The 13,113-nt window shown below is 39.1% G+C and overlaps 1 protein-coding gene across 2 annotated transcripts in view; it reads left to right on the top strand.

Moving 5' to 3' along the window:
* LOC138018605 (RNA-binding motif protein, X chromosome-like) overlaps positions 1-12,672 on the top strand; it is a 14,373-nt gene extending 1,701 nt beyond the window's left edge. The window contains exons 2-8 of one of the 2 annotated variants that reach the window (XM_068865297.1): positions 1,452-1,567; positions 6,443-6,630; positions 6,953-7,069; positions 8,157-8,285; positions 9,402-9,557; positions 10,815-11,092; positions 12,213-12,672. In XM_068865297.1, the coding sequence (XP_068721398.1) occupies positions 1,452-1,567; positions 6,443-6,630; positions 6,953-7,069; positions 8,157-8,285; positions 9,402-9,557; positions 10,815-11,092; positions 12,213-12,226 (998 nt within the window). In that variant the 3' untranslated portion in view covers positions 12,227-12,672. The remainder of the gene's footprint in view (positions 1-1,451; positions 1,568-6,442; positions 6,631-6,952; positions 7,070-8,156; positions 8,286-9,401; positions 9,558-10,814; positions 11,093-12,212) is intronic. The other variant, XM_068865298.1, reaches the window with a different exon arrangement.
* The last annotated feature ends 441 nt before the right edge of the window (positions 12,673-13,113 follow it).

The following is a 13,113-nucleotide window of genomic DNA, read 5'->3' on the forward strand; positions in this document are numbered from 1 at the left end:
TTGATAGGTGCATAAGAAGGGTGAGTTGTGAAGGTGCAGGTCACATACCAGGTTACTGGGTGAAGAGTCAAAGAGACTACATTGGTGGTCTTAAACTAATTTTACGTGTATAAACAACCTTTGTGTGTCCCAAATGATAGTGGCAGATTTCTGTTGCCAATGAATGGCAGAGACATAGTGCAGATATGTATCCAGGTTTTCAAATTTGGGGGTCCTCTGTATCCAGGTTTTCAAATTTGGGGGTCCTCTGGACCCCTTTTTGAAAAATTTGGGGGTCCATTGCAAAATTTTGGGGATCTAGCTAATTAATATTCAAGAATTAATATTCGATCTATTGCCTCTTAATTGCTGCTGCAGTACCCTTTCAGATTTCTTGATTGCACAAAAATAAAGTCTTATCCCTCCCCATGAATGAACTTAACATGATCAATTTCTTTGAAACTGTTATGCCCGTTGATTCATTGATAAAAATGTACATTGTACATGTGAGCTCCATCTATCTCATCTGAAAACGTCTCGAGGAATCTGTGTGCTGTAGGAACTGTTGGCTCCAGTTGATAAATGATCTAGATCTCCACAGCAAAAAAAAGAGAACTGAATCTCAATTTTCTGTAAACGAGCATCATTTATTTTAACAACACTTGAAGTGTAATTTAGGAACAAAAGAGTAAACAAATATAAGTATCGATACACACTTCATCGTCGGCCAGTGTAGCTGTGACTTCACCATGGCCAATGTTAATAATCAAGCGATTTAACCCTTTCTCTCCTGTGGGGTTCCCCATTGACGAGTAAACTCGTCTGGCGTTAGACAGAGTAAAATCTACGTGCCACTCTTGGGAGTGAAAGGGTTAATGGGGACATAGTTTTGAGTGAATCTACAATAGCTGTTGTTAACCCTTTCACTCCTGCGGGGTTCCCCATTGACGAATAAAATTGTCTGGCGTTAGACAGAGTAAAATCTATAAGTGTCACTCTTGGGAGTGAAAAGGTTAAAATGAATACATTCAGGTTTCATGTTCAACACGTTAATTTTAACACTAACTCCGAAAAAGTTGCATAATTTGCAAAACAGACTAGGTACGTGCAAAACAAGAACTGAGACTATGACACATGCGCACCTGGAATTAATTAATATCAACAGGGTCGCACAAATCAAAAATTTAACATACTCTGGTGTTGGATTCTCTGTCATTTCGCTCACGATAACCAAACTATTGCTTGAAATTCGCTTGGAAAGCATGCAACAAACTGAATTTCGACTGAAATGTTTTATTATCACTGGCAGCAGATGGAAAATGTCGCTGATTGTCTCGCCTAAAAAAACAGCTCAGATTATGTCACGCAACACGTGGAAATTCAAAACTTAACTCCTCAAGCTGGACATAATGGTTGACAAAATGAAATCATTCAACTGCAACTGAATTGACTGTGGTGTATTTTTTTTTCAGCGATAATTGTTACAGACCGAGAGACCCACAAGAGTCGTGGTTTTGGTTATGTGACTTTTACGAATGAAGAGGATGCTAAAGAGGCAATGTCATCCATGGCAGGTGAACGTGGGAAGGTACTGCATCTTTTGTGTTTTGTATCCAAGTTCCTAAAAAAAAAGATCATTTTATTTTTTCTGCGCTTTTCGATTGACCAATATGCAGATATTTTACTGGTCAGTAAAATGTAATATGATACTCTAGCAAGCTGCAAATCTTTGTCTCGGGGTTTTTAGGGCCAGTTGAAGTTTGTTCTAAGAACTTAACCACTGCTGTCATTTTATCAGTTCAGGTGCTGGTAGCATTTTCATTTTTTATTTCAAGCAAAGCTGCCTAATAATGTCAAAGTGTTGAGATTCAAAGTAATGAGGCCTTCAACTACTGTAAAACATAGGGAGTCAATGGTTAACTTGTGGATAGGTGTCAATTTGATCATAGCCCTGCAAAGCTGGTGATGCTATTTTCAATAGTGGAAATTTAGGATGTGGGTCGTGTATCGAACTGAATTATTTAATACTATATCTAAGTAAATTAATGTGTATAAATTAAAGTGCAGTTAGAGTTTTTCTCCAGTATTGTTTTTGTCCTATAGTTCATGCTTTTGTTATACTGTAGATTCATTGTATAGTATCCTTCGTGCAATAACAGTAGACTCGCAGTCTTCTATTTCACAAAATTTATCATTTTGGCATGTGATATTCTTATCAACAAAATTAAAAATTTTATCATTGGAGCTTTTTTCATACTTGCGTGCATCCTTAAAACAGAGTTACAATGCATGAATGTGAGGAGATCCACTTTGCCAGAATTTAACTCAATTTAAAAATAGACCACTTTTGATGTATTAAAATTCAGTCCTAACCAAAGGCATTGAGGCTTTGGGGAATAAACTTGTACAAATCCTTGTATTTATTCCTCAGAGCCCAGATGATGCCTTTTGTTTAGGACTGAATTTTAATTCATCGAAATTGGTCTATTAAAAAAGTTAGAATTGAAAAAGTTTACCATTTCCTCTATAGGCATTGCATCACTCTTCAAAATATTATCGTGAACAAACAAAAATAGACCATCTCCTGGTGCAACACTTAAACTGTAAAATATCATCACCACGTTCAGTCATATCAGGTTCTGGTAATAAGGTGGCCATTTCACCAATGGTCCTTCCTCTATTTCACACCATTTCATCCACATCATTATCATTTGTTTCGTTGTTTTCAGTACTGGCACTTATTGTCTGTTCTTTATTCACAACAAGCAGCTTGTTTGAAATTTCTCTGGCAGGTTTGCAGTCCTTGAAGAATTCTGACTCTTCTCCATTTTGATTTATTGTGTACAAAATTTCGATCCAATTTTGTTGAATTTCAATGGATTTATTTTGGAATAATAATTATTCACTTCTTCGATTAGATAATTGATGGAAAGCAGCTCTAAAAAAACTAACCTGCAATCAGGCCTATTTTTAGCTTCGCCCATATGTTCTCTTGTGTTGTCGCTCGCCAAAAATTGGGCCTGACCAAAAGTCTCAAGAATTCCGGATGGTCGGCCAAATTTGACCAAACTCGGGATCTGATTGGCTGTTAAAACGCCGGGAGTGAAAATGCCATCGTGATTGCGCGGAGCTCTCCCGAAGTCCTGGTTTAGACAAAGGACATTTATATCAACAGGAGGAGATGCTGATAAAATTGCAAGTTACGCAAATGTATGTTTTGAATAACTGTGTGTCAATAAGGGTTAATGGGTTTATGGTGAAAGGACGTTTAGTGCAGCAGCCCCTAGACTCTGGAACTTTTTGCCACTAATTTTTCAGAACTGTCCCTCAGTTAACTCTTTTAAAGCATCTCTTAAAACTTATCTTTTATGTGAATATTTTGATTTGTAATACCTTTTTTGATGGTAAAAATTAAAGTCAGAAACATACCATATTTACCCGTGTATAAGTCGATCTCGTGTATAAGTCGACCCCCCATTTTTGATGGCAAAAAAAGCAATTTCTTAATTTCTTTGTTAAATGTTACTCGGACAGTAATCTTGTATTCTTTGATTTCTGGAAATGTGGATACACAAAAAAATCAGGGTCTCAAGTGCTTAATAATTAATAGTGGTTCAGCAGTTGTTGTATATGCGGGCATTTTGTCCTTGAGTTTCGAAAAAGTTCTCAGAAAATCGAACATGTAAAGCTCAAACTAACCTGTTTCGTTGTTCAACGATAAAGGGCTTTAGAGGATAAGCACAACGTCACAGAAGCAGGAGTCAATCTTCGAAAATAACTTGCGAACGATGCGAAAATGTGCAAGGTTTAATTGGCCTTGACTTATAATTTCTCACATGACAAACAAAACAAAACTCAAAAACCAAACAATACGAAGTTTGCAAAAGCATTTAAATCAACCAGATTTGTATAATAAATAAAAAACAACCAGCATTTTCACGCAACATGAGTGACAATGCTTGCACGCAAACACGAGGTATTGCGCCAGGTTACTAAGTCGTTGAATGATCGCATTAATTTGAATGCCTTTTAGAGCTTTCCGCCTTTGGAAAACTAAAATTTCCAGTGTCTATTTCATATTTGTGCTTGTGAGTATCTTCAACATTTAGATTTGGACAAATCCTTTTTCATTTCAACTGGAATTGCTTACATTCATTTTGAAGTCTTTTGTCGTTCATTTTGAAGTATTTTGTCCGGTTTTGCCCACTGCATTCGTTATGCCCAAAAAACATTAATTATTATGTTAATTTTGAATAAATTACTTAGCGGGAACGTGGCTCAAAATCTTTGACCCGTGTATAAGTCGAGGGCGATTTTTGGAGCTTCTTTTGAGGCCAGAAAAGGTCGACTTATACACGGGTAAATACGGTACTTATTAAAGACAATGTTTCGGTGTCCTCATGACACGATCATCAGGTCAAATATAATATTTTACAGATAACTTGAATATTAATGTTCAAGATTAAGTTCAAAGTCCCTAGAGGCTAGGTGAAAAGTTTTGCCTTTATCGAGTCACTTTGGATATTCAGACATGGTTTGTGCTTGCGAATAAGGAACATTTCATACACAAGACAATCAAATTTGCATGAGCATTTCTTAAGAATACGAAACATGTCATGTTATTGTTCTTGATCTTATTGAACTTAATCCTGAACATTAATATTCGAGTTATCTGTAAAATATTATATTTGACCTGATGATGGTGTCATGAGGACACCGAAACGTTGTCTTTAACAAGTATGTTTCTGCCTGTAATTTTTATCATCAAATCCATTACATTATCAATACCTTTTTTATTTGTTTATTTATTTTTTTAACATTTAAATGAGTATCATTAATTATTATTTTTTTACTTCTGTGAAGCATTGAAACTTGTAAAATGCTATACAAATTCTTCCTCTTCTTCTTCTTCTTCTTCTTCTTATTATTATTATTATTATTAATATCATTATTTAAAAATCAAGCTTTCACCGATCAATGGCATTGTCAGGAATGATGGTCTATTGATCATCAGGGATGATGGCCAGAAATGTATCCAGGTTTTCAAATTTGGGGGTCCTCTGGACCCCTTTTTGAAAAATTTGGGGGTCCATTGCAAAATTTTGGGGGTCCAGCTAATTAATATTCAAGAATTAATATTCGATCTATTGTCTCTTAATTGCTGCTCCAGTACCCTTTCAGATTTCTAAATTGCACAAAAATGAAGTCTTGTCCCTCCCCACGAATATGTACTTAAAATGATCAATTTCTTTGAAACTGTTATGCCCGTTGATTTATCGATCAAAATGTATAGGCTTTCAAAGCTCCATCGATCACATCTGAAAACGTCTCGAGGAATCCGTATGCTGTAGAACTGTTAGCTCCAGTTGATAAATGAGAACTGTATCTCAATTTTCCGTAAAGGAGCATCATTTATTTTAACAACACTTGAGATGTAATTTAGGAAAAAAAGAGTAAACAAATCATTAAGCGATCCACACACACTTCATCGTTGGCCCGTGCGGCCGTGATTTCGCCATGGCCAATGTTAATAATCAAGCGATTGAATACATTCAACTTTCATATTCAACACGTTAATTTTAACACTTGCTCCGAAAAAGTTGCATAATTTGCAAAAAAGACAAGTTACCTGCAAAACAAGAACAGAGACGATGACACGTGCGCGCCCGGAATTAATATCAACAGGGTCGCACAAAACAAAAATTTAACATACTTCGCCGTTGGATTCTCTGTCATTTCGCTCACGATAAGCGAAATAATGCTTGAAATTCGCTTGAAAAGCATGCAACAAACTGAATTTCGACTGAAATGGTTTATTATCACTGGCGGCAGATGGAAAGTGTCGCCGATTGTCTCGCCTAAAAAACAGCTCAGATCATGTCACGCAACGCGTGGAAATTCAAAACTTAACTCCTCAAGCTGGACATGATGCTTGACAAAATGAAATTTATCATTCGACTACAAAAATCTGAAAATAACAGCTTACCGTGAAATTTAAGGAACTCGATCATTTCTCCGTTGTGAAAAATGGGAATGTTCAATTTCCTTGTGAAATACGCCGTTCGCATGTTTTCCCTGGGGTTCGTAATTTGCATAAACATTCTATTTTTTTTCTGCGTCCAATTGGACCCTTTGTTCCATATTCTATGCGTCCAAAAGGAAAACGAGTGCGTCCCAGGACGCAATGACGCACTCTGGATACATCTCTGTGATGGCTGTTGAGCAACATCAGCTCGAATTTTTAACTCTTATTTTGTTACAGTACTTGAAGGCCTCATTTGAACTTCAACAGTGTTATCGAAAATGCTACTGAAGGACAACACAAGCATTACAGTAGCCTTAGATTAGCAGTAACATCATTCTGCATCATCTGCGTGTAACATGTGACATTAAACTTGTAACTACATCCATTTCTGTTATATATTTCCAACATTCTCTTCTTGCACTTTTGTTCACTTGTTAGAAATTCTTCAATCATGAGATGACACTGGAGTATGCCAAGGACAAAGATTCCACTGCCCCAAGGGGTGGAGGCAGAGGAGGGAGGGGTGGTTTCCGAGGAGGCTTCTCAGATAGAGGTCGTGGTCCACCTTCTCGCGGACCACCATTCAGGGGACCACCCCCTGGACCTCAGCGTGGTCCTCCAAGCAGGTAAGTTAAGTCATGAATCTGACAATTTTTATGAAAAAATCTATTTGAAGAAAATGTTCCAGGCAAGTTAAAGGGTAGGTACAGGAGTCCATGACTACAATCTTCGACATTTCAAATGGAAAATGAAGACCACACCTCCCCTCAATTTGTGCTTCAACTTGTGCGCCTAGTCATCATTGATTTTTATTTTGTCCACGATGGTAGGAACAACTCCCATACAATATACCTATGTCGTGACATTTTTACCCTATAAAAACAAGATGCAACAACTGTTTATACTGAACATTCCCTGCCGATTGAAATATCTCTTGGTAATTTGCAGACCACGAGATGGACCCCCTTCCTACCGCGGCAGGGAAGCAATGCCTCCTCCAAGTCGAGGTCCACCTCGAGGTCCACCTGGAGAACCACGAAGAGGGCCGCCGCCAACTGACAACAGGTTAGTTGCTATTCTTGATAGCTTATATCAGTGTTTGTTGCTGTTCAGAAAGAAATAAATCCGGAAAAAAATAGGGGATCTAGCATTGACTCTTTTCTACCATTACAAGTTTTTCTTTGAGTCAAATTTTTCAATTGTTTAATAATTTTGTTAACTTCCTTATTTTCTTCCCTATCTGATGATATTTTTTAAGGTTTGGGTGCCAGGGACCTTTGAAGTTTATTGAAAAGAAGGGATTTTAAAAATAATTATTATTCATTGTTTTCCTGAGACGAAACTGTTTTATAAAAATTTCAAACAAATTTGGTTACAAACTTTATTTATTCAAGTATAACATCAGTGGAGTGGTTCGTACAGGTCATGGAAAACCTGAAAAGTCATGGAATTTAAGAATTTCATTTTCCAGGCCTGGAAAGTCATGGAATTTTATGGTTGGTCATGGAAAGTCATGGAAAATTATAATTGTGAATTGTAGATTAATCATTGCAGTGTCAAAGCTATGCAGCTTGAAATCTCACTAGTATCACACATCTATTAAGATCAAGCTGCTAGGAGCTTTAATATTTTACCGGAATGTGTTGGGAACTGTATTGACTATACTCAGCTCTCTAAGATGACTTTTAAGCATTTAATGAAAAACATCAAAGATAACCTTTCAGCTTAATAACTCACGGAAAAACTGTCCCCATTAATTAACCCATTGGCATCCAAACCGGCCTAAACCGGCCAGACTTAGTATTTTAGTCTGTCTAATGCCAGACAATTTTACTTGTCAATGAGGAACCCCTGGGAGTCGATGGGATAAGGTAGTTTTTACTTCACATTGTAAACAGGCATACTTATTTTACCTCTTTTTGCATTTTAAACTTTATTTGTATTTTTAAAATGTTATTTTTAAGCAGATGAAGAGCCACCTAGTGGAAATTTATGCTGAATAAAGCCATTGCTATTATTATAATGTTCTTTTGTGACAGCGAAGCAAGGAAGGTCATGGAATTTGAAGTGCTTGAAAGAGTATGAACCCTGGACATTCTCTTGATCACCTGCTAAATACCAATGACATATTGTTGGTTCATTAATTTCTTAGGTATGATGACAGCCACTATGGTCCACCCCCTGAACGTTGGTATCCATCAAGGGACTATGACCGTGGCGGCTACAGTGAACGGGAACGGGAAAGACCACCAAGTTATAGCAATGATCATTACAGCAGCAGGTACCGTTTTGTATATTATGTACTTAAAATGGAGGCGAGTGTTGAGATCAAATATCCGTTGGCTGTGGGTTTGATTCCCAGACTCAGCATCATACATGTTCATTAATTGAGTTTTGTTTGTCCTCTACTCTGCTCTGAGAGGTTAATTTTCTCCGGGTACTCCAGGGATGTCGCTAAGCACCGGCTGCTGGCAAAAATTGCCGCTTGAGAAGGGGGTTATCGCTGGCTGAATTTTCTCTGTCTATTGAAGTGACTGACAAGATTGCAACTTATTCATTGCATTTTACATTTGATATATGTTGACAAAGAAATTGAGTATCTGTTAATTATGCGGAATTATCACTAGAACTTGTCAATACTGGAAATTAAATTGCGAATGAAATGAAAAAGCATTGTTTTAAGTACTGTAGTGTGTGTCTTCTTTTTACCGGTATTCGCCATCTTGAAGAATTCCGCATGTTGTGAGACACTGGGAACAATCTTGTTACCAAGTCCCTTTGATGCTCAGAGCATAAACTTACCGCCTCCAAACAACCTTCAACTGGATGAAATTATTCTTAGCTACATCCCTGGTTCTCCGGTTTTCCCCTCTTGATGTGTCTCCAGTTAGTGACCCAGCACTAGAGAGGAAGGTCGTGTTCTCTTGGTGTCAACCGTTTTAGGTTGGTTTAGTTTTGTCCTGCTCTGTTGGAAAAAAAGGTTTGGTTTGGTTGGTTAACTGTTTCAACCGGCATTAAACTAGGTTTTCTTTTGTGTTTTTTTTTAAACGTTTCATGTAAATGAGAATGCAACTTGAATTGGAGATGAGATTGTACAGAGGTTTTGCAGATCTTGGTGCGATAACAACTGTGGCACTAATATTGCAGAGAACATTGCAAACAATCAAAGACATTGAAATGCATGACATACTTTAGCCGTTTCTCATGGGAAAAGAATTGATAATTTTTGCTCTATGCTAGGATTTGCGTGTCATCTCTCTCTCTCTCTCTCTCTCTTTTCTCTTCTATTCTATTTGCCACCTATCATTCCCTTCCAAGTGCCACATGGAGCTACATTACTAAATGACCCTTTGGAAATTATTTGAAACTGCCCCTAACATTTTGTGTTTGGTTTTAGGTATCCTCCCCAGGAGCGTAGTGCAAGCAGTGGAGGTAGTGGCTATTCAGGTAGTGACCGAGGGTACGGCCCACCCATGGACCGAGGCTATGCATCCTCTGATCGCTATGGCGGTGCTGACAGAAGTTATTCATCTGACCGTGGATATGGGGACAGGTACTACACTTAGTTGTTTCCTTGGTCTTAGCTTTCGTGTCAGTAGTGTGTAAACATTATATTATTTGGTGCAACTGGCAGATAATGTTATCCAGGGCACCTGGGCCCAGTTGTTCAAAGCATGGATAGCACTAACTGCCGGATAAATCACCATCCAGTGGATAAGTCATAGCAAAACCGATTGCGCTATCCAGTGGACAGGGTTTTATCTGGTAGACAGTGTTATCCACCTTTTGAACAACTGGGGAAGGAGGCCTGTTTCTCAAAAGTCCCGAGAACTTTTTGGACCCGAAAAGCCAGTCGTCAAACTGCTGTCTGCTTCTTTTGAAGAGCTGATCCTTTAACATGTTTTTTTGAAATGAAAAGAGAGAAAAAAAACTAAGAGCATTGCGAAGTTTGATGGCTTGGAACCTCGGCGTTGCGAAGCTATAAAGGAAATTGTGACAGCCGAAATAGGCCCGAAAACTTTCGGGACTTTTGAGAAACGGGCTGCAGATGTCGATTTCACCCGTACCATGACAGGTGAATCCTTGGGCTCTCAGCCTGATTAGTTTTTGTGCCATCGTGATTTTTTAACAATTGTTCTTTGAAATCGAGGTGATTAGTGGCAGAATATTTACCGAGCCGCTTCTCTGTAACTATTCTGCCACTATTCACCGAGGTTTCAGTTGATAAAGGATCCACATGAAATGGCGGCACTAAGTGAGGTTGGCGTTGGGTTGTTGTAAAATTACCTGCCTTGTTGCCTGCAGCCATGTAGAACTTTCTTAAGCATTTTTTGAATTCCTCGATTTTAGTAACATATTCGTTTGCTGAGCGACTGGCCCTACAAAATACAATCACTCCGAGTCAAACAAATTTTTGGCGTGAAGGTTGTTTAATTTTCAGCAACAATTATCTGGAAAAACAAAGTGAAACACTGGTTGGCTAAAGTATGAACTCTTCTCTTACCTTCGAAAACTTTCAGGCCAAATTTTGTGGCCCTCTTTGTATTCTTTAGCACAGCATCATCTTGTATTCTCAATATTTCCGATTCAGATGCTGGCGAGTTTACGCCGGCCGTTTTGTTTTGTTTGGATCACGCATTGTTCACTCCTACGGAGTGAACAATGCTCAATTACCCTGGGATAAACAACCAATCAGATTGCTTAAAACTCCAAGATCACTGAGTGAGTACATACTAATGCTTGTTAGAGCCAGATACAATAAGTAGACATTTCAATTACAATTCTTTTGCATTTTTGTCCCTCCTTCTAGCAGGTACGGAGGTGCATCAGCAGGGGGAGGCAGTACTGCTGATGATCGGTATGCTCAGGACCGAGGAAGCTATGGTAGTGAGCGCCAAGAGCGCGGAGGATACGATTCTGGTAGCAGCAGTGGTTATGGCACCAGTGATCGAGGCTATGGGGCACCCGAGCGAGGCTATGGACCCCCGCCTGATCGAGGCTATGGCCCCCCTCCGGAGCGTTCGAGGGCTGCAGGATATGGACCCCCCTCCGATAGGGCATACTCAACGGGGTCTTACTCTTCTGGAGGTTTGTTGAACAATTTACACTCCAGTATTTAGTTCGTTCCACTCTACGAGTGGACTATAAAGCCGCCCTGTTTTGGTTGTTTCCCCCGATAGCTAGTATAGAGTCGGATATTGTCTTCGGTAAGCAATCATTATTACCTTACCGTGAAAATATCGCTTCTGGAAGACGACATTCCATTCAGATACTCTTCGTGAGCAAGTGAAGAACTTTGTAACTTTCGGCCGATTCTGTGCTTTGTACGTCGATACTCGTCACACGACAGTGATCTCTTGAGAATCCTTCAACGGCCATTACGTCGGCTCTCGAGATAGCTTTGGAGAATATAGGTTGTATGTAGTTGCATTGCGTTTCGTAACGAGATCATTACTACCATAAATTACGTGAGCCTACAAGCACGTGCAATCCCGGCGATGACCTCCCTTCTCATGTGAATCCTACGTTTTTGCGTGTTGAACGGTGTCCTTAAGAACTGAAGCGCTGAAAATCGCTTTGTTCTGATCTACCTGCATTTGAAAATTGAGTGACCCCTAATAGCAATGGTACTATCGACCGAAATGGTGTTTTCGAATGGTACTTTTCAGGGGAAACTCGCTACACCGTTCACTGATGACCGCCTTCGTGTGCGAAGCCAGTGAATATTAGTACACATATATTTATATCCTATTGACAGATCGACCATAAGGACTTGTTACACTTCAGGACAAAAAAAAGAACGATTTTTGGTGATTACAACGGTTTGAAACCAGATTAAACCGGTTTGAAAAGTACGAGTAGCCACCGCTTCCTTTTCGCGCGTTTTTGGATATTGAACGCGGTCTTCAGCCACTGGCGACGGTCGCTAAACAGCGTGGGGTCCGGTCCTTTAGTGACAATCGCCAGTAGCTGCGTCTTCAACCATAAACGGTTCATGATAGTGAAACACAAATGGTCCTTTGTCGAGTTACTTGGGGCGTAGAAAATTCAGTCATTGATCCCGCAGAGCATCTGTGCTGATCCATTGTAAAGTGTTCTATATCGCAATTCGACATCGTATCGACCCATCTTTCGATTTGAAATCATCCCCGCGTTCATTTCATTTGTTGTGTTTTGTTGTCTAACGTTTGCTGCATTTCATTTCAAGGCCGTGATTGGTGAATCCGTTGCTGTATACTATCCGTGTTCCAGTCAGGATCAGCTCGCTGCTGTTTGTACTCAAGTTGTCTTATTCCTTGATTTCTTATTTTACCAAGTGTTTGCTGTAACGCCGTGCATGTTAATATTCGTGAACGCGTCGAATCTCGTCTTGAACGCAAAAGAACTGCAAAAAATCGAGTTGGCTGATCCTTCACTTAAATCACCGATTTAAACCACTGATGAACGTTGATTATGGACAGTCCTCAATCTTGTTCCTGTGTTTTAATACATCGTGAAGCCTTGCATTTAACAGGAAAATTGCTCAAATTTCCACCTTTGCATAGGCGACATTTTTAATGATTTTTTTAAAACTTCGTATTAACGGTCTTTTGCATTATTCTTTTTGCACGTTGCGAAACATTTTATTAGTTTCAAATAAAGGCGTATTGGCGTATTGAAACCTCGAATTGCGATGATTTCATTGTCTAGCAAACACGATTCGCCTTCACCGAATTTCAAGATTCATCTGTTCCGTACGTTTAACCTTAGCTACGGATAAACTATAAGCGTTTCTCACGTAGGGGTGGACCAGCGTTAATTAAGATTCCTTTGCCTTTGGTAATCGATTACGATACCGATGACTTTTCCTAATCGACACTTGCAGAATGACTTCCATGCTGCGCCTTTACAATACTGGACGTCACATGACCAGAGATGTAGCCCAGAGCTCTGTATGAAGCCCGTAATTGTCATTCTGGGGTTTGACTGTAGCAAAAACCTTTTCGTAGGCCATGGGAGCTAAATCAGTTGGTGCTGCGTATCGGTATGAAGGAAGCAGGGAAATTTGGTTGTAGCAAACAAGGTAAGGTGGCTTACTACAGTTTTTCGAAGATCAAGATAAGATTTTG

Source organism: Montipora capricornis, chromosome 10 (assembly GCF_036669925.1).
Source record: "Montipora capricornis isolate CH-2021 chromosome 10, ASM3666992v2, whole genome shotgun sequence".
NCBI classification, from domain to species: Eukaryota; Metazoa; Cnidaria; class Anthozoa; order Scleractinia; family Acroporidae; genus Montipora; species Montipora capricornis.